The sequence below is a fragment of the Sapajus apella genome, unplaced genomic scaffold, assembly GCF_009761245.1.
Source record: "Sapajus apella isolate SASKATOON/1434 unplaced genomic scaffold, GSC_monkey_1.0 scaffold16, whole genome shotgun sequence".
NCBI lineage: Eukaryota > Metazoa > Chordata > Mammalia > Primates > Cebidae > Sapajus > Sapajus apella.
The window spans coordinates 23,407,297-23,432,783 of record NW_022436956.1 but is presented as its reverse complement, the minus strand read 5'-3'; the positions used below and the strand labels follow the sequence as shown (position 1 = coordinate 23,432,783).

Below are 25,487 nucleotides of genomic sequence, written 5' to 3'. Positions count from 1 at the left end.
TCTAACTTGTAGACACCCAGAACGGTCACATTGAACTCTGGCTTTCCAAAACCTTTTGGTACTCTCTGTCATCCCTTTTCTTCTTTCCAGTCCCAAATCAATTCTTATTCCCAGACTGTGCAAGTAGGTGTTTGGCTTGGTTATCTAATTTAAATACTCAAATGAGTCCATTTCTGTCCAACAATATACTTTAAAGGATGAGGTTGTTCACTCTAGTGGGTCTCCATGTATATTTTCTGAATCTTGAGTAAGTGACTTGTCATCAGATTCCCAGAGGAACCCACCCCCAGAACAATTAAAATATAATCATCTAAGTGGCAAAATGCACATGGGAACTATTTTTGAACTGGTATACATATGTAGGTTCCTGGCTTAATTAGAGTACCTCTCACCTAGTTAGAGGACCACTCATATAGCACTCACTCTCATCAATCCAGAAATCTGATCAGTCTTACAGTCTTCTCCCATTCTCCCCTCACTTTTGCAAACAACATACCTCATAGTAGAATAAGGTATTGCTTGGGGAGAGGGAAGAGCAGAAGCACAGTGAGCAGTGGAGGGCCCAAAGGCCATCTTGCACTAAATACATATATTTATATAGTGTATTTTATTTTTAAAAATATATTATCTATAATACATATATTTTACACATTTATTATGTATATTTATTATATTATATATTACATATTTCTTATATATTTTTTAAAAATAAAATATACAATATATTAATTTTCATTAAAAAATTAAAACTACAGAAATGTTGTAAGAACAGTACAACAATCTACCATATACCCTTTTACCTAGATTTATCAATTTAACATTTTGTCACATTTGCCTTACCTATCTGTGCTAAACCATTTGAGAGTAAGTTGCATATATCAAAAGGTTTTTTTTAGACAGAGCCTCACTCTGTCACCCAGGTTGGAGGGCAGTGGCGCCATCTCCGCTCACTGCAACCTCCACCTCCGAGGTTCAACCCATTCTTCCATCTCAGCCTCCAGACTAGCTAGGATTACAGGCGAGTGCCACCACACCCGGCTAATCTTTGTATTTTTAGTAGAGATGGGGTTTCACCATGTTGGCCACGCTGGTCTTGAACTCCTGACCTCAAGTGATACACCGCCTTGGCCTGCCGAAGTGTTGGGATTGCAGGTGTGAGCCACCTCGCCCAGTCCACAATTTTATGCCTAACTAGTTTAGCGTGTATCTCTTAATAAGAGATACGCTCTTTTATAATCACAGTACAATTATAAAATTCAAGAAGTTTAACACTGAAACAATATCTAATATGTAATCCATATTCAAATTTCAGTAAAAGTTCTGAAATACTCCTTTATAGCATGTTTTTCCAAATCACATGTTGCCTTTAGTGGCATGCCTTTTTAAATCCCTTAAATCTAAAATGGTTCCTCAGCCTCTCTTTGGTTTTCATGACATTGATGTTTTTTAAGAATGCAGGTCAGTTGTTGGGTAGAATGTTTCTCAGTTTGTATCTTTCTGATTGGTTCTAGATCATAATATGCATTTTTGACAGGAATACTACATAAGAGATATTGTAACCTCAGTGCCTCACATCAGGAGGCACATGGTGTCATTGTATCACATAATTGGTGACATTAATTTTGATCATTTGGTTAGAATGGTGTCAGATTTCTCCACTGTAAAGGGACCTTTGTTAATCCTTTATCATGAATAAGAAATCCAAAGACTATGCAAATATCTTGTTCTCCGGCCAAATTTCACTCAATGATCTTAACATCTATTGATAATTCATGTCTAAATCCATTATTACTGTAATGGTTGCCAAACGATTTGCTAATTGTCATTTTTCTAACATATATTAGTTGGCATTCCACCGTCATTTCACTTCTCCCCCCTTTATTTATTTATTTAAAAGTTTAAAAGCAAGTATGCTCTATGGATTCTTTTTAAAAATTCAATATGTTAAAATCCATTTCTATCATTATTTATTCTTGATTCTCAAATTGTCTCAGATTTGGTAAGGGTGAGCACCTTCAAGACATCTCTTTTCTTTTGACATATCTTCCTCGACATAGCAAAGAAACCTCCCTACTTTAAGGCACAGGATCTTTCAAGGGCATTTTATACTTTCCCTGTCTCTGCCCTCGAATCAGCCTTCTCGCCACGGAGTCTGGCTCCTTTAGGTGAAGAATCGTATTTAGAAACCAAGATATGAAGGCACATAATACATTTCAAAATATTAAAGTGTCACTGTCCCTGTTTCCTTGGGTCATATTTGGAAGCGTGGTGTGATTTATAATTCTACCTCTAGAATTAGCTGTGTGACCTTGGCAATTCCCTTTATTCCTCGCGGTCTGCTTCGGCCTCTGGAGAAAAAAAAATTGGATTAGAGAAATATTTCTTAACCTTTTCAGGGTCACCAACACGTTTGTGAATCTGATAGAAGCTACGAGTCCATCTCTGCAGAGACATGCTCACATAAGCAAAAACTGGCCTATGTTGTAGGGAGTTCCAGACTCGGAAGCTCATTTGAGGCTCCAAATCTCTTGGATTAAGTGATCTCCAAGGTCTCTTCAGCGCTGACATTCTGTGAGTCTATAAGCGGCTGTACTGCTGTCAGAATGACTCCTAGGAGAAATCAAAGCGTGGAGGGGTTTATTATACATAGAAACGAGATGAGAAAAGGATACAAAGGAAAGAGCCTGTGAGCAACGCATTGCTCTGCCACAGTTCTTTGCCGGTGCCAAATTTAGGGCTGGCTGTACTTGTAGGTGAGAGGTTTTGGCGGGAACGTCCCCGGGTGGGCGGAGAACGCCGGGATGGGGAAGGAGACCTCAGGTCGCATCCAGGTCTCTGCACCGCTCTGCACGGTCCGCCAGGGCTCGCTCTTGCCCTTCGCCTGGAAGGCCGAGGAATGGAGCGGGCCGGGCGGCGACCCCGCCCCTGGCAGCGGCAAGGCGGAGAGGCGAGAGGAGGGCGTCTGAGCCCGGAAGGAGTGCGCTGGTCCGGCCCGCGCCCCTCCCCGCGCGCCTTCCCCCACTCTCCCCCTCCAGTCGCGGACAACAGCGGTGCTCTGGTCGCCATGGTGACCAATCCAGGCCCGGGCCCGCCCCCGTCCCCCTTCCCCGGCCCCCTGACGTCGGCGCACGTCAGCGGCGGCGCGCGCCTGGCTGGGCCCTGCAGAGCGGGAGGGAAGGAGCGAAGGAGCAAGCGGAGCTGCCGTCGCCCAAGCCGAGACGCGCTGCCAGCCCTCCCGCCCGCCCGCCCGCGCTCCTGTCCGCCGTGTCTAGCAGCGGGGCCCAGCATGGTCATGGCGGATGGCCCGAGGCACTTGCAGCGCGGGCCGGTCCGGGTGGGGTTCTACGACATCGAGGGCACGCTGGGCAAGGGCAACTTCGCCGTGGTGAAGCTGGCGCGGCACCGGATCACCAAGACGGAGGTGCGGCCCGGGGCTTGGCGGGAGCGTCGGAGGCGAGGGTTCGGGAGAGGAGCTGCTTACAGAGAGGGGCGGCCGCAGTGGTGGGACCGGGGAGACCCGAGAGGCCGCGCCACTGGCGGAGGCGAGTGGGCCTGGGACTGTGAGGACCCAGGAGGTGCAGGGGGTCGGTGAGCAGCGAAGGGATTGGGCCCGGGCACCCGGACCCGAGTGTCGTCCGACTGGAAACGCGATCAGCCGGGGCTTTGCTTTCCCCTACTTTCCCCTACGCCACCCGCGGTGGCTACCCGGAATTTCGCCCAGAGCCCCCCAGTCGGGCCGTGACCTGGTCTGTGGCCTCCGCTCCGGGGCCCAAGTTCCGCGTCTTCCCTGCTTTCGGCTGGGGGTGGGGTGGGAGGGGAAGTCTCGGTGTTCCCAGGCTGCGCCGTGAGAGACGTCGCCTGCCCGAGGAGGGGACCGCCTGTGCTTGGGCTCCGCGGATGGGCATCGTGCGGCCCCCGTGACCCCGGCGCCCCTCCCCTGCCTGGCGAGGAAGGGCCCCGTGGCTGGGAATGCCCGCACGGCCACTGTCCATCTTCTCTCCTTCGTTTTGCCCCACGGTGTCTCTGATTTGGTGTCTGGCTAGCTTGATCTCTTGCCTGGGGCATTTCCATTTAATGCTCCAGACAACAGAACTGGTTAAAATGGTCATCTCTGCACTTGCAAGTAAGCGGGTTGATCTTTCTTGTCTAGGGTTGTCCCTGTACCAGGTGTGCTTTCTGGCTGTAATACGCATTCTTTAAACCACATCAGATTCTGCTTCTACTCATAAAGCCCTCAGCTGCTTCCTGACGGTGAATCCTGCACTCTCTTCATTGCACATTCTAATGCACCGCACATATTCTCTCACAAGTCTCTGTTCTTACCTAACCCGCCCCCCTTCCTTCCACTGCCTCAAGCTGCTCTCCTCAGGGTCTCTATTTTAAGACGTGCAAATTAAATACCTTAGAAGAACAGTAGAAACAAAACCATTCTTTAGAATAAAACCTAGTCGTTTTGACGTACTCTACTCTGCCTTATTGTAGTTCCTCCTGGAGTTTCATCCTTTTCCTGTTTTTTTCGTTTTGTTTTGTTTTGTTTTTGCCCCCCGGTTTTGCTCCTATTCTGATTTTTTCCTTATTAGTATGAATGTACTAGAGTTTGAACGTAGAGTAAAGTAGGACTTTTTTTCAGAATGACTTATATAAGGCGAAGGGCACTTGCAAACCTGAGTGATTTTTATAGTTGCAGTTGTGCTTAGAAGTTTTGCTTAATGCCCATTTCCAGAAGGAAGGGATATATGTCATTCTGTCTTCTTTACTTTTTGCCTTCCTCTGCTGATCCTGAAACAGTCCAAATCTGACTTATCTTTTAGAACCAGGACCGAGGTCAGATATTTTCTTCTCACAGATTTACCTGTTAGCAGTTTAGATTCTTTGTAATGGTAACTTGACTATAGTGATATTGATAAATCTTTGCATAGTTTAATCTGATCCCAGTATTTTTTAAAATGAAGAAATTGGTTCCATTCCTCTGCAGAGCCATGGCCTAATGCCATGGCATTTCCCTTTAAGTTACATAAAAGAAGGCATTTTAAATGCACATTTTATGAGCCCTTGCTTAATGTCTTTCTAAAAGCAAACAAATTGTGAGTTATAGAGAGGTCCTACAAAACTTTTGAACTGTAGTGTATTGTGTGGTTGAATTCCAAATCCATCAGTTCACAGTATTTTTTTTCTCATCGGCTCTTACTGGGATTAGTAGCAAAATTTACTTAAGTCATCTATTATTTATCAGGTCAAATTTAGTTAATACAGTATCTGTTTAAGAGCTGCCTAAGTAGAATGACTGACACTATCTTGAGATTGACGATTCAAATGGTGTCCCTTTTAAACTGATACATCTTAAAGAGCTAGGGGGCACTATGGAGTAATATCGTGGTTTGGTTATCTGAGTGAGATCAGTGCATTCATTTGTAATTGAAAGCACTGGTCAGATCATGAAAGAGGACTTAGATCCTAAATCGTGTGTGTAGTGTCTGTGTGTGAATTGATTGACGTTAAAAGCTAACTGTTTAGTCCACAGAACCCATTTCCCTTGTGCTTTTCTAAAGAAGTTGTTATTAACATGTAAAAAGAAATAGTGTAAATTTGACTTGGGTGAATGTGAGTATCTGTAATTTGGTGAGTATGATTGGAGATACTAAGGTAGAGAGGGATAAGTAAAATGTCAAAGCAATCGTTGAACAGAAAAGTTCTGTAGATCTCTAGGTTGTAAAGTTGCTCTGAATTTTTTTTTTTTTTTTTTTTTTTTTTTTTTTTTTTAAGACAGAGTCTGGCTCTTGTTGCCCAGACTGGAGTGCAGTGGTGCGATCTCCCCTCACTGCAACCTCTGCCTCCCGGGTTCAAGTGATTCTCCTGCCTCAGCCTCCCAACTAGCTGGGATTACAAGTGCGCATCGCCACACCTGGCTAATTTTTGTGTGTGTGTTTTTGGTAGAGACGGGGTTTCACCACGTTGGCCAGGCTCCTTTTGAACTCCTGACCTCAAGTGATCTGCCTGCCTCAGCTTTCCAAAATGCTGGGATTACAGGCGTGAGCCACCTTGCCGACCCGGTTGTTTCTTAAATTATTCCACTGGAGTAACAATTCCATTGTTAATGAGGTTTTTTTACAGCAGTTATTTATCCTTATTCATTTGCTGGGTAAATGTTTGTGTGTTTTTAATAAATAAAACTACCTTAAAAACTGTAAGATGGCTAGTGAAAGCTTTTGTTTTAAATTCAGTTCTTGTTGCTGAACATACAACAGTAGTTATCGTGAGAACAATGAATATGGTATAAAAATAATATCAGCAAAATATCACAATTACACTTATTACTGATAAAAGTTTCTTCATATACTATGCTTTAACATCGATACAAGTTTGTGTTTTAAAACTTAGAGGTATTTTTTCCCCAAGTTAGATCCTGAGGCAAATTTTAGGTCTTAAACATCTATGTAATGAACATTTGGACTCTTATTTTTAATTTGCTCTTCTCTGACTCTTGTTCTATGTCACTCACAAATGATGTATATCTACAGAACTTGGGAAGTTCAAGTCTGTTTCTCTTTTAGAAAAAAAAATAGTAGACAAAAGAGATCTTCATTTTGGTCAAATCTATCAAATAGGTTAACATTATTTATGAAATATAATTATATCATCACCTGAAGTGGTATTGTGTTAGTTCTCTATGTGAATTTTGCACACAAAAGGGAAGACAGGTGGTGGTAGAATTCAGCCTCCTAATACACTTTGTAAAAGCTTTGTAGTATTAGTTTGTGGTTTATGAATTAGAGATGCTAATTTTATAAAATTAGCATAATGGGAAAAGATTAATAGCATGTAAGCTGTTAAACTTTCAGGCAGTAGTGGTTACTTGTTTGCTGTTCTGCGAGTGTTCTTGAGCAGTTTATTTTATCAATACTATGCAATACTAGGAAATAACTTTTTCCTTCTAGTTAATGGTATAGCTAGTTTTTTGTCTCTTAAGTAAAATTCTAGAAAAGCCAATTGTACACTTAAATTTTTTTGTATTCTATTTAAGAAATAGTTTCTTTCTTGTTCAGGACGAAAGAAAGAAAAATAAATAAAGAAGTAGTATCTTACTATAACATAAAAAATAAGAGTATAATGAACAAAAAAGTGTACATATAATTCCTCCACCAATGGGAATAACCCATCTTTAACATTATGACACTAGTCTTTTTATTTAAATGCATTTTTTCCACATGAGAGCACATGGTACATATATATAAATTATGTTCTTTTTTTCTACTTAATATTATAACCTAAGCATTTTGCTTATTATATGTAATTTTATAAAGATATTTTTGTTAGCTGCATGGTGTTCTACCTTGTGGATGAATACCATTTTACCTAACAATTCCCTTATTAATGAATATTATGTAGTTTTCAGTTTTTGTTTATAGCAAATAATTTGCGGTGAATATTTTTGTGTCTATAGCTGTGTGTACATTTTACATTTTTTGGGAAGGGGAGGAAGAATTACTGGTAAAGTCCTAAAAGGAAATTTACTAAGTAACAAGGTATTATTTTTACATTAAAGAGTAGTGTATTTTTATTACCAAATCTTTCATGTTTATTATTGAAAAATTTAAAAGTATAAATAGGAGGCCAGGTTAGAAGGCTGACACCTGTAATCCCAGCACTGTGGGAGGCCCAAGCAGGTGGGTGTTTTGAGGCCAGGAATTCGAGACCAGCCTGGTTAATATAGCAAGACCCAGTCTCATTAAACACACACACACACACACACATACACACACACACACACACACACACACTATAAATAAATGAAAAGAATTCCTCATAAAATCACAACCCCAGAGATAGCCATAACTAGTTATTTTCAGACCTTTTCTGTAATAGATAACTGAGTTTTTCTCAATACCATAACTCTTATATTGCTTAGCTAAAGAGCATGGAAATGTATAGTCTATGGAATCTTAAAGATATTTCACAGAGATTCTATAAATGACCTTATTAAAATGGCATGTGGGTGTCAGGCTGCTTACTTACCCTTAAGAGAATTTGGAATGCAAAACTGATAACAAGGACATTCTGAAAACTGCATTTGTTTGCTGGAAAGCTTTCTATGTGCATTTTGGGGATTTTATAGTTAGGCATAATTCTTTACTTCCTTAAAATGTAAGATTTGTAAAGGTTTTCAAAATTGTTAATGTATTCAAATTGCATTTTTATAGCAAAGGTAGAAACAAGAGAAAGGCATATTACACCCTGATTATGATGTTTCTTGAAGAGAACTCATTTTTAAAATACTGTTGAATTTTCTATTTTGCTTTAAAATTAATTTTAAGACTCCTTTCAGCAGTCTTGGTATTAATCTTGTAAAATGAAATATTCCAAATTTCAAGTAGCAACTGTACTATGTGCAACAGAAGCACTTGTTAGCGAATAACTCAATCACTGATACTTATATCTAGTCTTATGTATGATCTTTGTGTATTGAAATAAAAATTATATTTGTCATGGAATATATATGCTTTCATAGAATTTTTCTCTAGTTTTCTGGCACCCCGGACAAATAGTATTTGTTAGATTATTCTGCTAACTATTGTTCAAAATGATCTGCTCTTTTTTGGGAGTAAAGCAAACATGCAAAATAAGAGTTGTGTAAATGTTTATATTCTGTAGAAATTTTAACTTTAACAGAGTTTAATGTGTTCTGATTTTAAATCCTCTGGGAAATTCTCAGTACCAGTCAATTAAGAAAACATTTATTTGGAAATAACTGAAATTGGCCTATCTTCTTGGATTCACATGATAACATTTGATTTACGACTCACTGCTGATTGCAGATTCATTTCCTTGGAGGCAAATGGGTTCCAGAATTCATTAGGATATCTTTCTTTTCGCTTTAGTGTATCTAGTACCTCTTCTTTCTTCTACCTTCCACCTCCATCTTTTCAAAATAAATTATATAAAAGTTTCTCTATTCCGAACATTGATGTAGAATACTTTCCCATCCTTCACAGAGAAATAGTCTGTATATCCAGTTTGAGGTATTAGAAGATTGAAAGATAAACTTGGGAATTCCATCAGAAACTCATTTAAAAAATTTTTTAAAAATACTTTAAACAGATTAAGAGATGAATATTAGACAAATTAAACTGAGGACCAATACTAAAATTTATTTTAAGTTCTTCTTGAAAGTAAACATAGTATTTATGTGACTTCCCCTAATTACGGAAGTCAGTGCATCTTCATTGTAAACATTGTTGAAAAGCCCAAAGAAGAAAATTAACATCCTTGTTTACTACTCTGCAGACCCAGAGATAATGGCTGTTAATATTTGGTTCATCTTATTCTAGTTATTCACATATATTTTATATGTGTATAATAAAGTTGATGTCATGTATACATGACATAATCTGTGTTTTTTACTTAACATGTTATTAACATTTCCCCAAGTTTGAAAACTATGTGCAGCAATGGTTAAATAGTATTTGTGCATTTGACTATCCATCTTTTATTTAATCAATTTCCTATTGATTGCTGTTTCTCTTCCTAATATAATGTTTCACAGAATATCCCTCTACATACATTTTTGTGCATGTATTTGATTATTTCCTCAGTGTAATTGCATAGCAGTGGAATTCTTGGGTCAAGGAGTGTATTCATTACCTATCTTATGGTGTAGGTTGCCAAATTACCCTCCAGAAAAGGAATACTCATTAATTTTCACCAGGAAGAACTCACATTTGGCAGATATATTATTTTCTAAATCTCTGCCAGTTTGATAACAGAAAGTAATATTCTTTGCTACTTTTAAAAATTTTTTCTACTTTTTAAATTGACAAATGTTTATATTTTCTGTTACTTTAATTTGCATTTCTTTGATTACTTTGTACAGTTTTATATGATGATTTGCATTCCTTTTATAAATTCTTTTTGTCCTTTGACTCATTTAATTGTATTGTCTTTTTTGTTGATTTGTTTAAATACTTTTTACAATAGGGGATTATTTTTAATCACTTCTTTTATAGTCTTAAAAATTCTCAGTTTAATTTTTGTGAGTATAAAACCATAGGACCATTTACCTTTCTTCCAATCTGTTTTTCTTACCTACTATTATAAAAGTCAAATCAATTTTTGGGGGGGATGTGGGGGACAGGGTCTTGCTCTGTTGCCCAGGCTGGAGTACAGTGGCAAGATTACAGCTCACTTTAGCCTCCACCTCCCAGTCTCAAGTGATCCTCCCACCTCAGCCTTCCAAGTAGCTGGGACTACAGGTGCGCACTACCACACCTGGCTAATTTTTAAATTTTTTGTAAAGACAAGGTTTTGCCATGTTGTCCAGGCTGGTCTTGAACTCCTTGGCTCAGGCAGTCCTCCCACCTTGGCCTCCCAAAGTGCTGGGATTACAAGCATGAGCCACCATACCCAGCTGTCAAATCAAATCCTAATGATAATTTATTATTTAAATAATTTTAAAAGCCAAATTTACACTGGAAAAAAGTCTACTTTTTATTTATTCTGAGAGGGTAAATTGGGAATTCTTGGTTTTACTACTGACTTTTGCTGCTTTCAGAAATTCTTTCCTTATAGACCACACACTTGCTTTTCAATCAAATGATAGGTCAGTAGGTTGTAATTCCACCAGTGATTTGTTGTATAAGTTGAAAAGTGTATTTATTTTTTAATTTCAAAGGTCTAGTGTATGTTAGGGCTAATACTACTTAGTACTTCAGAAGGACATTGTAGAAATTAGTATATTAGTAATAGGACTGGAGCAAATATTATCTAAGATAACGAACACGTTAATCCCTTCTAATTTCTTATTAGAAGAATAGTTCTTATTGTGTAACTTCTTCGTAAAATCTCCAAAAGCTACTTTTTTTGGTTTTAATCTGTGGATTTATAGAACCCAAAAGCAACTTTTGTATGTGTGGTTTCTTTAAATGCATGAGGTTACTATTTCTTTTATGAGAAGTTAATTTTTTTTTTTTTTTTTTTTCTAAAATCAAAAAGACAGGATAGGCTGGGCGTGGTAGTTCACATCTGTAATATCAGTACTTTGGGAGGTAGAGGTGGGTGGATCACTTGAGGTGAGGAGTTGGAGACCAGCCTGGCCAACATGGTGAAACTCCATCTCTACTAAAAATACAAAAATTAGCGTGGTGTGGTAGTGCATGCCAGTAATCCCGGCTACTCGGGAGGCTGAGGCAGGAGAATCACTTGAACCTTGGAGACAAACGTTGCACAGAGCCGAAATTGCACCACTGCATTCCAGCCTGGGTGACAGAGCAAGACTGTCTCAATGGAAAAAAAAAGATAACATAAACGTTTTGAAAAATGAAACAATTTCTTTTATTCATCAGTTTAATACTTTTTACATTTCTCTTTTACATTTAACTCCTTGTCCTCCTACATAAAATTTGTATTTTATATAGTTGTTACTTTCATATGTATTTTTTTTTAATTTCACATAGTTAGAAACATTTCTGTATATATGGTCTTCTTAATATTTAAACCATAAAATAATATAACCATTTTCTAAAGAATTTTGAAAATGAGAAAATGAAAACTAACTTCTTTCTCAGATGAAGAAGTTAGTATTTGTGATAAGTAACTATGTCATTGTTACAGGGTTTTTTCTTATCAGAAAAGTAATACATGTTCACTGAAGAAAAATTGCACAGAAAAGTATAAAGCAGGGAAAAAATAATCCATGATCTTTTTACTCCGATAATATTTTTGCCACATTTGTATCTCATTTTTTCTCATATTTTTCTTCTCATACCTTATGCTGAGACTGCACTGATATCTCATTTTTCAGTACTCTATTGATTATATGTACACATAAGACTGGGGAGGTGGCTCACACCTGTAATCCCACACTTTTGGGAGGCCAAGGTGGGAGGATCACTTGGGCCTAGGAGTTTGAGACCAGTCTGGGCAACATGGTGAAACCCGATCTCTACCAAATAAATACAAAAATTAGCACAGTGTGGTGGTGCACACCTGTAGTCCCAGCTACTTGAGAGGCTGAGGTGGGAGGATCATTTAAGCCTGGGAGGTAGAGGTTCCAGTAAGCTGAGATCATACCACTGTACTCCAGCCCAGGCAACAGAGCAAGACCCCCCCCCAAAAAAAAAAGCACACATAAATCTTTGTCATCATTTCAGATTATTTTCTCAAATAATTTCTCAGAAGAAGAGTCCTTAAGCTACATGAAATGAATGATTTTTAAGGTTTATAATAAAGACTACTGAATTCTTCCCAGAAAAATTATAATCTATTTTATATTCCTACTAAAAATATCTAAAATGAACATCTCATTGAACCTTAGCTGACAAGGTTATTTTTTAATCTTTGTGAATATGATATTTTGTTTTTAATTAATATTTCCCTGAGTATTTGGAAGTTGAATATTCAGTGTTGCTACTTTATGTGGGATTTAATTTGATAATGATCATTCTAGTTTGTCCTAATGTTCTTCAGTATATAGAAGGAACCTTTCTTCAGTCCTTTAGTAGAAGGAGTATTCATTTTTGTATCATCATATAAATTTATTAAAGGTTTTTTTTAAAGATGGCATATGTAATTAAGAATAGAGAGTTGATTAGATGAACAACAAAAAAAGGGATCTTTCCATTTGTGAAGTTCCTTTCTTGACCTACTTTCTTGTTATCATGCAGATTTTGTCCCTTGTTCTATGTTCAGAACTAAACAATAGAGGGGATGTAGAGAGGAAGTTCCTAGAAATCTAAGTTTATTCTAATCCTTAAAATGAACTATTGGAACACAACCCTTTTACAAATTAAGGACTTTCAGTGCACCTTTGGGGAAATCCCCAAATACAAATTTTTTTGTTGATAAAATGTGTTCATCTTCTTCTTACAGACCTATTAAATTCTTTGAGGGTAGGAATCAAATCTCATATATTTTTATATCCCAGGCATAATTCCTAGCACACAAAAGGTGGTCTGTAAATGTATTATTAATAGAAACGCTTTGAAATTGTGAAAAGATTGAAGTTGGAGTTCGAAGACCTAGGGTTTTTCCCCTTTAATTCATTAGAGTTTTAAGTTTTAAGTTTTAAGTAGTTTCATCAACTCATGAATATACTGCTTGTTCCATTTACTTCACAGAATTTGGAAATAAATGAGGTAAAATTTAAAGTATTTTTTAAAGTGCTGTGCAGTTGTGAAAGTCATTGCCATTGTTAGTATTATACGTATTTCTGGGAAGTACTTGATAGAGAGCTCCATTGTTAAATTACCTGAATGACTTTGGCAGAGACTGCTAGCTGAAAACTCTACTGTTTCCTCTTCTTTCTGAGCCTACAGCTGGACAATTTCTATGCCTCCTTTGCATAGAAAGGTGTGGTCATATGCCGAGTTCTAACTAATGGAATGAACAGAAATAATAGGCACCACTTCTAGGCCCTGCCCATAAAATCACCTGTGAGGATCCCTCAAAGTTCTTTTTTCCTTCTGTCTTGCTGGAATGGAGACCACGCTCAGGTTAACCTTGGAAGCTACACATTAAAGATATTAAAGCCTCTTTGAACGTCAAATGCCCGCCAACTTCATTCATCTAGTTCTGCTACATGAGCAAGAAATAAACTTGTATTGAGTTTGAATCATATATTTTAGGGTGTATTTGGTAAAGCGGTTAGACTACTCGTGTTACAAGGAACATGTTAATTCATGCTCTGCTTTTTCTTTAGAGAAGTATAATCCTCTTATAATAGTTCTAATAGCCTTAGAAATAAAGGATAGCAATGTAAATATAAATTATATATATATATATTTATTTATGGTCACAGACAGATGGATAAAGTCGGTAACCCAAGATAAAATTGAAGCAAGAATTATATCATTTGAGAGTTGTTAAGTTAAACAATGAGATTTATAATTTTTTATTATTAAAGTTTAATTTGATAACATTTTTAACTTTTTAATATATGTCATATATTTTTCACTTTTTCATTTTCAGGCCAAGGTTCCAAAAGGTATAAAAAAGGAGATTTATCTGGGTAATAGCTTGCTTTAATTGATATTTAGTATCCAAACTCTTTAATCCCATTAAATACGATACTCAAGATATGTACAGTATAAAATTGTTGCATGATTCCTATCCCTCCAAAACCCGTGATCTCTTCTCTCCGTCTCTATTACATGGTTGTGACCCATCTCATTAGAAAAGCTTTTTGTTGGTTGAGGATATTCAATTAGACATTTATGCTTTTATCTGGCAGCTGTTACCCAAAGTAATGGATAATAATGAACTGTATCATACTCTTAATTGAGGGAGGGTTTCTTTAAATATATTTAGGTTTGAGGTAGTCCAATAATATTTCTAATGGGAAGTATAGTATTAATCAGTCTACCTACCTAGCAGTCAAAGTTTTACTTTCTAGAATATTTTGATTGTGGTAATAATTAAAACACCACCAAACATAATGAAAACAGCTATCACAGAACCCATGTCCTTTACTGCCTAGAGAAGAAGCTTTGTACTTGAAAGTATAATATTCTTAGGCAATACATATAATTTTATACATTGATTAGTAATTGGATTTCCCCTGGGAAGCTGGGAGAGTTCTACATTAAATCGGGAAACAACCTGTGGGCCGCAAGTTAGAAACAGAGAAAGGTAAGAAATGAAACTTAATAGAGCTTTAGGAGATAATAGCAAAGGATAGAGCAGCCATAAGGAAAGAAGAAAAAAATTATAGTTGACCCTTGAACAAGGCAGAGGTTAGGAGAACTGACCACCTCATGTACTTCAAAGTATAATATTTTGCTCCCCCCAGATTTTTCTTTTCCCCGTGACGGCGTCTGGCTCTGTTGACCAGTCCAGAATGCAGTGGCGTGATTTTGGCTCCCTGCAGCCTCCACCTCCTAGGTTCAAGCAATTCTCCTGGCTCAGTCGCTCAGGTTGCTGGGATTACAGGTACCTGCCACCATGCCTGGCTGATTTTGATGTTTTTAGTAGAGGCAGGATTTCACCATGTTGCCCAGGCTGGTCTGAAACCCCTGACCTCAAATGATCAGCCCTCCTCGGCCTCCCAAAGTGCTGGGATTACAGGCGTGCGCCCAGCCTGACTCCGCCAAAATTTAACTACTAATAACCTACTGTTGACTGGAAGCCTTACCAATAACATAAACAGTCCATTATCACATATTTTGTATGTTACATGCATTATATACTTTATTCTTACAATAAAGTAAGCTAGGGAAAAGAAAATGTTATGAAAATCACAAGGAAGAGAAAATATTTATTACTTATTAAGTGAAGTGGATCATCATAAAGGTCTCCATCCTTATTATCTTCACGTTGAATAGGCTGAGGAGGAAGAGGAAGAGGAGAAGTTGGTTTTGCTGTCTTCGGGGTAGAAGAAAATTTGTGTGTCATTGGACCCATGCAGTTCAAACCCATGTTGTTCAGGGTTAACTGTAATTGTATAAATAAGCGACTGAAGGAATTATGTGAAATGGCAAGCTGAGTCCTATTTTCTTGGATACGTTTTGGAAGCATTGAGCTATCATGGCATGTGCAATTGCTGATGTTACAAGTTATCCTCAGCTGGGCATAGGACTCCATCTCATAAATAAATAAATAAATAAATAAATAAAACTTATCCTGAGGCCAGGTGTGGTGGCTCAGCCCTGTAATCCCAGTACTTTGGGAGGCTGAGAAGGGAAGCCAGGAGTTCAAGAGCAGCCTAGTCAACATAAAGAGACCCCCATCTCTATTAAAAAAAAAAAATTTACCCTGAAACAATAACATAAGGCTAAATTATGTTTAGAATACCCTTTGATATAATTTGAAGTACATTTTAGAGTTTTTTCAAAACTTATTGGGTGATTCTCAATTATCTGAAAATTTATTTAAATCAGGATATTTTCCAACCAAATATCTACTAATTTTAATAAATTAGTTCTTTTTAATTGCATGAAAAAAGCATGTAATCATTGATTTCTGCCTACTTAGTCATTTACCTTCAAATATAATACCTTCAAATTATTAACCTTGGAATTTCTGAAATAAAATTCTTTTTACAAAGTTAAATTTTAGTGTAGTTACTAACATTTTAGTTTTTGCTCTTCAATTTTTAAAAGAAAATCCAATAGTGAGTTTTGATTTTTTTGATCTTTTATTTTTGAGACATCGTCTCAATTTGGCACCAGGCTGGAGTTCAGTGGTGCGAGCTCAGCTCACTGCAACTTCTGCTTCCTGGGCTCGAATGATTCTCCTGGCTCAGGCTCCCGAGTAGCTGGGACTACAGGCACATGCCACCACGCCCACATAATTTTTGTATTTTTAGTAGAGACAGGATTTCACCATGTTGGCCAGGATGGTCTCAATTTCTTGACTTCGGGATTGGCCTGCCTTGGCCTCCCAAAATGCTGGGAGTACAGATGTGAGCCACCGTGTCTGGTTGAGTTTCAATATTTTATATTCAGCTTTTTGTCTATATTCTTTGAAACTTATCACTTGCTTTTCTAGGAAAATAGTATTTCACTGCAACAGAAACTATCTTCTGAACTGTCTTCTACTTTGCTGATTATTTGCTTATAGATATTTTACAGTGGGATGATAACTAGTTGATATAGCTCCTAATTTAATAAAATAAAGATTTTATTTTTTCAGTTTGTACAGAAGTAAAAAGACATTACCATAGTACTAAAAGTGAAACATGTTTTCTTCAAGTAACCTTGCAGAGTTATTCTTCATAGCACACTGAAGACACTGCCAAACAACATCTACTGCCTTACACATGGTATTAGTTTAAGAAATATTTGTTGAATGAATGAGCATTGAATTTAAACTAGCTATCATCAGGGTCAGGAACCTACAGGTAAAACCTCATGTCACTTATTGACAGGATTCTTAACTAGAAAATGTTAACTTTTGTATACTAATTGTATTTAATTGTGTTCTGGGATGCAGGTGGCAATAAAAATAATCGATAAGTCTCAGCTGGATGCAGTGAACCTTGAGAAAATCTACCGAGAAGTACAAATAATGAAACTGTTAGACCACCCTCACATCATCAAACTTTATCAGGTATGACTCAGCCTGACACTGTCTCCATTCATTCCACAAAATAGTTCTCTACTTTGTATCATGATTTTTCTTCTTATATTTGTTTTTTTAATCAATGAAAGAAAATAAATGTATGCCTTTTGTAACTGAGTACATCCACTTTTCTATATTGTCTTTAAACTTAAAAATCAGAAATCTTAAGTTTTCTCACAGACTGCAAGTTGTTTTAAAAGTTTGCTGTGTGGGCCAAGCGTGATGGCTTAAGCCTGTAATCCCAACACTTTGGGAGGCTGAGGAAGGAAGATTGCTTGAGAAAAGCCTGGGCAGCATGGTGAAACCCCATCTCTACCAAAAAAAAAAAAAATACACACACACACGAGCCTGATGTGGTGGTGCACACCTGTAGTCCCAGCTACTTGGGAGGCTTAGGCAGGAAGATTGCTTGAGGTTGCAGTGAGCTATGATGATACCCCTACGCTTTAGCCTGGGTGAGAAAGTTAGACACTATCTCTTAAAAAAAAAAAAAAGAAGTTTGCAATTGTATATTTATGATACCCTGCATTTTAACGGCAGGATTTTGGTGCTACTGCCTAATGAAGATATGGCAGTTTGCTTATTTAAAAAGAATATGTTTTATAAAAATGCAATGGCTAGACTAGTGTATTATTCAGTGGCATACTTTGTAATAGATAGGACTATATTTGTTTAGTTATTTGGCTTATTTTAGTAGAGAAAATAAATTTTCTGTTTTTTAAAAAATCAACTTTGTGATAATAATTTTTGTAAAATGCACCATTTTAAGTGTAAGCCCTCAGGTTTTTTGTTGTTTTTCACAGCTTTAGGGGGTGCAAGTGCAGTTTCGTTACGCAGCTATATTGTGTGATGGTGAAGTCTGGGCTTTTAGTGCACCCACCAACCATCCATGGTTTTTAAAAGGAGCCTTTTTCTTAGATTTTTAAAGAGTAATTCATGTTTAAGGAGGATAATGTAGTACAAAATATTGAAAAAAATGTATTTCTTAACATGCAGAATTTTTCTGTTGAAAATCTCTTTTTAAGCTGAAATGTTCTAGTATCCTGGCTCATGACTTTGATCTCCCGAGTGTGATGTGTACACTCATGGTGTGCTGGACTCAGCCTGTACCGGCTTGTTGAGAGTTGATTGTTAAACTTTCAGAAGCTTTGCAAGCCAATTAACATGATATTAGTAGCTCAAAATGCTCATTGGTGGGAATATTTACATCACAGTAATTGGCTTACCAATCAGGGCCTTTTTATTTTTTGTCAGAAAGCTGGTTTACTGGCACACCAGTATGTGCATTCAAATGGATTAGCACAAATGTCCTTGGGAGTATGAGAAGAAAATATTAAACCTCTAGTTATGTTTATTTTTTATATTTGTTTTCTTGTGTGTATTTTATAATATACATAACATTTTACAGTGGCACATGTATGTAATGTGTGTGTAAATATACATGTGTCACCATATATGTCGTGTGTGTATATATATACATATATATTTGGCAACTTTGTTTATTTGTTTTGAGGCGGAGTCTCTCTCTGTCACCCAGGATGGGGTGCAGTGGCAGGATCTCGGCTCACTGCAACCTCCACCTCCCGAGTTCAAGCGATTTTCCTGTCTCAGCCTCCCAAGTAGCTGGGACTACTGGTACCTGCCACCACACCCAGCTAATTTCTATATTTTTACTAGAGATGGGGTTTCACCTTGTTGGTCAGGCTGGTCTCGAACTCCTGACCTCAGGTGATCTACGCACCTTGGCCTCCCAAAGTGCTTGGATTATAGGCATGGGCGACTGCGCTCAGCCGGCAACTTTGTTTTTAATGGATTCCCATAGGAATCATGTTTATTGTATTTTATTTTATTTAGAGAGAGGGTTTCACTGTTGTTGCCTAGACTGGCCTTGAACTCCTGGGCTCAAAGGATCCCCCTGCTTCAGCTAGGACTACAAGTGTATGACAGTGTGCTTGGCTCTAAAGCAGGGGTCTCCAACTCTTTTGGCACCAGGGACCAGTTTCGTGGAAGGCAATTTTGCTACCTCAGCATTAGATTCTCATAAGGAGTACAGATCCTAGATCCCTCACATGTGCAGTTCACAATAGGGGTCACACTTTATGAGAATCTAATGCCACTGCTGATCTGACAGGAGACAGAGCTCAGATGGTAATCCGAGCAATGGGGAGCGACTGTAAATACAGGTGAAGCTTCACGGTGTGGCCTGGTTGGCAGCCCCTGCTGTAAACAACTTTTATTGATAGAGATTTTCAATTTAAAAAATGTGAAGACCATTGGCTTATGATATGCCGCCTGAGAATGAGAGACTATGATGTGCCATTCAAAGCATTTCCTAAAAATTCTAAAACTATAGAGGCCTCTTAGGTCAAATTTATATCAGATTAGCACAGTGCAGTGACATGTAGTCCCAGCTACGAGGGAGGCTGAAGCAGGAGGATCTCTTGAGCCAGGGAATTCCAGGCTGTAGTACACCACGATTGCACCTGTGAATAGCTACTGTACTTCAGCCCGGATAACACAGAGATCCCATCTCTAAAAATAAATAAATAAATAATTCCGATTACTTCTCCCTTTAAACTTTAAAATCATTACCAATTTTTTTAGAGAAAAAGTTTTGCTCTGTCACCCATCCTGGGGTGAGGTGGCACAATCATAGCTCACTGCACATTCGAGCTCATAGATCATCCTGCCTCAGCCCCTCCCCAAGTAGCGGGAACTGTAGGCACATGCCACTATACCTGGCTAATTTTTTTATGTTCTTTGCAGAGACAGGATCTCACTGTGTTGCCCAGGCTGTTCTCAAACTCCTGGGCTCAAGTGATCCTCCCATCTTGGCCTCCCAAAGTGCTGGGATTGCAAGAATGAGCCACCCATGCCTAGCCATTTTTTTTTTTAATCCTAAAGAAGACACTTCTAAGAAACTAATTATATTCTTCAAAGTCTCTGATTAAGCATAAACTAAACTAAGGATCAAACTAACATAATTCACATAATAATTCTATCTGTTTGAGGGAACTAATTGGTTATAATTGATTTACTGATTTGTTTAGGCCCAACATGTAGGTAGTTCTTAGTTTGCTGGCCTCATGGAGAATAGTCTTAAACCTACATCTTAAAACAAAATTAATTTTCTTTCTTTCAGTAGATAGCAGTTAGAGTGTAACAGAGAAACACTCTAAAAATTGTTCATCTTGAATCTAAACATTCCTTTTTATTTATATATATATATTTTGAGACAGAGTTATGCTCTGTCACCCAGGCTAGACTGTGATGGTGTGATCTCAGCTTACTACCACCACTGCCTCCCGGGTAATTATCCCACCTCAGCCTCCTAAGTAGCTGGGATCACAGGCACATACTACCACACCTGGCTAATTTTTGTATTTTTTAGTAGAGACAGGGTTTCATCATGTTGGCCAGGCTGGTCTCGAACTCCTGACCTCAAGTGATCCACCTGCCTTGGCCTCCCAAAGTTCTGGGATTATAGGCATGAGTCACCACGCCCGGCCTTATTTTCTTTTTAAATAGATATCTGTTTAGTGTCGTTTGAAAAATCAAATTTATGACGATAACACACTTCCTTCTGAATCTAGAAAAATGAATTTAAATAAAAGTATTTAACAGTAGAGCTATGAATATGAAACTTTTCAACAATGTTTTTAAATTAGAGTACTTTGTAACAATATTAAAGTATAGTATAAGGAATGTCACATTGTGCCAGGTTAGCTAGGCTACAGGCCAGGTGAACTAAATTATTCCATTCTTCTTTTAATCAGAGTCTACCATGATAACATAGAACCAGAAAAGTCAGTGAGGAGATGTTGGAAAGTTGATATTCAAAACTCCTATTATCTATACTTACACTTCTCAAACTTTAATGTGCATAAAAATCACTGGGCAATTTTGTTAAAATGTAAATTGCATTTCAGTATGTCTGGGATGGGGCCTGGAATTCTGAATTTCTTACAGGTGGTTGAGTAGTGCTACTACTGCTGGTCCATGAACCACACTTACAAGAGCAAAGATCTCAATTTTTCACAAACATATTAATCATAAGGATATTGTCAGGCTTATAAACTTAGCCATCTTCTGAATTGTTCATAATTGTGATTCTTTTATTAGTAGTTTCAGTTAGGTAACTCCATAGAATATTGTGGAAAATTAAGTACATTTCTGTCAGACTAATATGGAATTGTTTATCAATAGGTAATGGAGACCAAAAGTATGTTGTACCTTGTGACAGAATATGCCAAAAATGGAGAAATTTTTGGTAAGTTTTTTCCTTTAAATTTTCTATTAATTTGAAAAATTCACTAATCTGCATGAATAGGGTATTTTCTATTAATTTTCTGCTTATTTAAGTGTTGGTAATATGAGTGAAAAAATTTTAAGTGTTAGAATAAAGTTTTCAGTAAGCAAAAATAGGAAATATAACTTATTTCCTTGTATTTATTATATTGAAGGTACTACTTAATTCTGTTGTCTCTGTTAGAGATTGGAGAATCAAACATATGGAGAAACTTTTAGTCATATAGCAAAGGATATTTTCTTTCTTTTTATCATCCTTTTAACCTTTCTTTCCATAGGAAAGATTAGTCAGCAAATGTTTATTAAGCTTATTCTGTGTCCCCGGCATTGTACTAGGTGTTGGGGATACTCTGGTGACCTAAATAGCACAATCTCTGTTATTGTGGATCTTAGTTTAGTGAAGTATTCACTATAGCTGTAAGACTTCAGGCAAGTCACCAAACCACTCTGGGACTTGATTCTTTTATCTCTAATGAGAAAGTATTTGATTGGTGTTTATGATTCATTCTAACTTTAAAAAAAAATTTAAATATGCCATTCTAGCTTTCACTTAAAACATCTGTTTATTTTTACTGTGTGGAATCAGAGCACTGTAGTTATCTAAATCTTTTTGTTCTTAACGTAAAGTCCAAAAGTATTTTTTAAGCAGCTTTATTGAAGAATAATTCATGTGTAATAAACTGCACGTATTTAATGTGTACAATTTAATAAGTTTTGATACACATTTGTGAAACCATCACCACAATAAAAATATCCATCACTTCCAGAAATTTCTTTGTGCCCTCTTTGTAACTCTCTTGTCCCATCTGACACCCATACAATCACTGATCTGTTTTTTTGTCACTGTGGATCAGTTTATATCTTTTGGAGGTTTATATAAATGTAATTATATAGGATATATTCAAATGTAATCATATAGCATACATTCTTTTTTTTTTTTTGGTCTAGCTTCTTTCCTTTAGTATAATTATTTTGGGATTCATCCATTTTATTGTGTATATCGACATATAATTTCTTTTTATTGCAAGTATTATATTATATGAATATATCCCAATTTGCTTATTCATTCATTTATCTATTGATAGACATTTGGGTTGGTTTCAGTTTTTGGCTGTCATACGTAAGTTACTATGAACATTCATATACAGGTGTACACAGTCTACCTTCAGGTAATACCACTTCACATATAATAGAACCTTGGCTAGGCTCAGTGGCTCATACCTGTAATCTCAGCACTCTGGGAGGCCAAGGTGGGCGGATCACCTGAGGTCAGGAGTTCAAGACCAGCCTGGCCAACATGGTGAAACCCATCTCTACTAAAAATACAAAAATTAGCCAGGCATGGTGGTGCATGCCTGTAATCCCAGCTATCAGGGAGGTAGAGGCAGGAGAATCACTTGAACTCGGAGGCAGAGGTTGCAGTGAGCTGAGATCATGCCACTGCACTCCAGCCTGGGTAACAGAATAAGACTTCATCTCAATTAAAAAAAAAAAAAAAAAAGAACCTTACATGAGTGTACTTCTCTTTTACCCCTCCTGGCCTTTATGTTCCTGTTGTCATATTTTACTTATACCTATTTTATAAAACACAGTACAGTGTTATTTTTCTTTAAACAATTACCTTTTAAAGAGATTTCCATATTTTTTGAAAATCATCTATTTATCAGTGTAGCTACTTTTTTCTTTCAACAATTATCTTTTAAAGAGATTTCCATTTTTTTGAAAGTTACATCTATTTATCAATGTAGCTACTATTTCTGCATTCCTATGTATATATATTTTTTTATCTAATGTCATTTTCCTTTTGTCTGAAGGATTTTCTTTAGTGTTTCTTATAGCACAGATCTGCTGGTGTTGAAATATTTCAGCTTTTATATGTGTAAAGTAGTCTTTATGTTGTCTTTGTTTTTGAAAGGTATTTGTACTAGGTATAGAATTCTAGATGGACTTTTTTTCTTTCAGTACTTTAAAGATGTTGCTTCACAATCTTCTCATTTGCACTGTTTCTGACAAAAATCTACTGTCATTTTTTTTCTTTATTCCTGTGTGCCTTTTTTCTCTGGCTGCTTTTAAGGTTTTCTATTTACCACTGGTTTCAACAATTTGATTATGATGTGCCTTTGTATGGTTTTCTTCATGATTCTTATGTTTCGTGTTCATTGAGCTTCTTCAATCTGTGACTATACTGTTTTCATCAAATTTGGATATTTTTCAGCCATTATTTTCTAACTAATTTTTTTCTCTCTCTTCTTCCACCCCTCTCTCTTTTCCTTCAGATACTCCAGTCAAACATATATTAAACTGCTTGAAATTGCCCCACAGCTCACTGATGCTCTTTTCCATTTTTAAAAAATTCCTTTTCCTCTCTCTGTCTCATGTTGAGTAGTTGCTCTATGTCTTTAAATTCATGAATCTTTTCTTCTGCTATTAATCCCATCCAGCGTATTGGTCATCTCAAACATTGTAGCGTTCTTTTCTATAAGCGTGACTAGGACCTTTTTTATGCCTCCTATGTCTTTACTTAGCCTTTTGAACATCTGGAATCCAGTTCTGATAATTTTTAATGTCCGTGTCTGCTGATTTCCAGCGTCTCTGTCAGTTCTGGGATTGGTTTTGATTGGTTAATGTTTCTCCTCAGTTTTGGTCACATTTTCCTATTTATGTACATGTCTGATAGTCTTTGATTGGATGCTAGACATTGCCGGTTTTACCTTGAGCACCACATATTTTTTGGGTTACTTTAGGTTTTCTTTAGCTTTGTTCTGGGATGCAGTTTAGTTACTTGGAAACAGTTTGATCCATTTGGGCCTTGCCTTCATGACTGAAACAGTTCTCAGTCTGGGTCTAGTTACTTCCCACTTCTGAGTACTCTACTCAATGCCCTATGAATTCTGAGTTTTTGGCCTGACCAGAAGGAACAGGCACCATTCCTGGCTCTGTGTAAGCACTGGGCAGTGTTCTCTCTCAGCCTCTCAGATGGTTCTTTCTGGGGCCTCTCATGGTTTTCCCTCACACGTGAGCCTGTCAGCACACTCTTGAGTGCTCAGGGGACAGATCCCTCTGCAGACCTTTGGAGTTCTCTCTGTGTGTAGCTCACTCTTCTTGGGGACTCTCAGCGTTACCTACTCAACTGAAAGATATTGCAGGGCCACACGTGGGTTTCCCCTCCGTGTGCTGGGGAGTAGAGATTCTCTCAAGGCATTAGTTGGAACATTCATGTGTCTCGCCTCATTTGTCATTTGTCTCTCAGGGATCACTCTCCTTTGCCTGATGTCCAGTGTCTTACAAACCACTCTCTCATGTATTTCGTGTTGTCGTTGTTGTTGGGAATAGGAAGGTTGTTTTAGGCAAAAGGTTAAATCCATCTTCGCCAAAAGCAGAATGATTCAGTCCTTTCAAATTTGTTGTTAATTTAAAGTATTTTAAAGAGAGCTATATACATGTTTATAGTTTTGAAAAATGCACTATTTGCAGTTGGATTCTAAATAAATAGTTCTGACTGAACTCATTGTATTTCAGAAAAGATGTCTGCTTCCCTCTTTTGCTTATTTTTTTTTTCTTTTTTATGCTACTGCTTAATGAGCTTATTTTCATTCTTAAAATATTTGTTTCAGCTAGCAGCATCTTGACTGATGCTATAATAGACTGTTAACGGGCCTTGAAGCTAAGCAAATCTGATTTACAATGCCGGCTGTACCATATTAATTGTTACATTACTTTGAGCAGTTTCTTTCCTTTTCTTCCCTTTTTCCCCTTTATTCTTTTGTTATTTTTCTTTCCTTTTCTTTCCTATTTCTTACATTCACTTATTCATTCATTCAGTCTTTCAAGAACTTCTTGTCACACACTGCTATGTAGTAAGAAAACTGCAATGAAGAAAATACGCAAAAATCTCTGCTCTTTTACATTCGAATTTGGGAGAGAGAAACAAAATAGCTGAATTATGTAGTAGATTAGATAGTGATGAGTGCTGTGTAAATAATAAAGCAAGGCCGGTGGATTGGGAGGCCTGGGAGTTGATTGCAACATTAAATAGAGCAGTCAGAGAAGGCCTCGCTGGCTTTTGAGCAGAGACTTGAAAGCACAGTTATGTCGATAAGGAAGAATGGGGATTATCCAGGGAGAGGGAA

The 25,487-nt window shown here is 37.4% G+C and overlaps 1 protein-coding gene across 1 annotated transcript in view; it reads left to right on the top strand.

Annotated features, from left to right (window-relative positions):
* The first annotated feature begins 3,122 nt into the window (after nucleotides 1-3,122).
* Nucleotides 3,123-25,487, top strand: part of SIK2 (salt inducible kinase 2) — a 120,824-nt gene continuing 98,459 nt past the window's right edge. Inside the window, exons 1-3 of the mRNA XM_032285610.1 lie at nucleotides 3,123-3,421; nucleotides 16,921-17,037; nucleotides 21,256-21,319. Coding sequence (XP_032141501.1) covers nucleotides 3,287-3,421; nucleotides 16,921-17,037; nucleotides 21,256-21,319 — 316 coding nt within the window. The 5' untranslated portion in view covers nucleotides 3,123-3,286. The remainder of the gene's footprint in view (nucleotides 3,422-16,920; nucleotides 17,038-21,255; nucleotides 21,320-25,487) is intronic.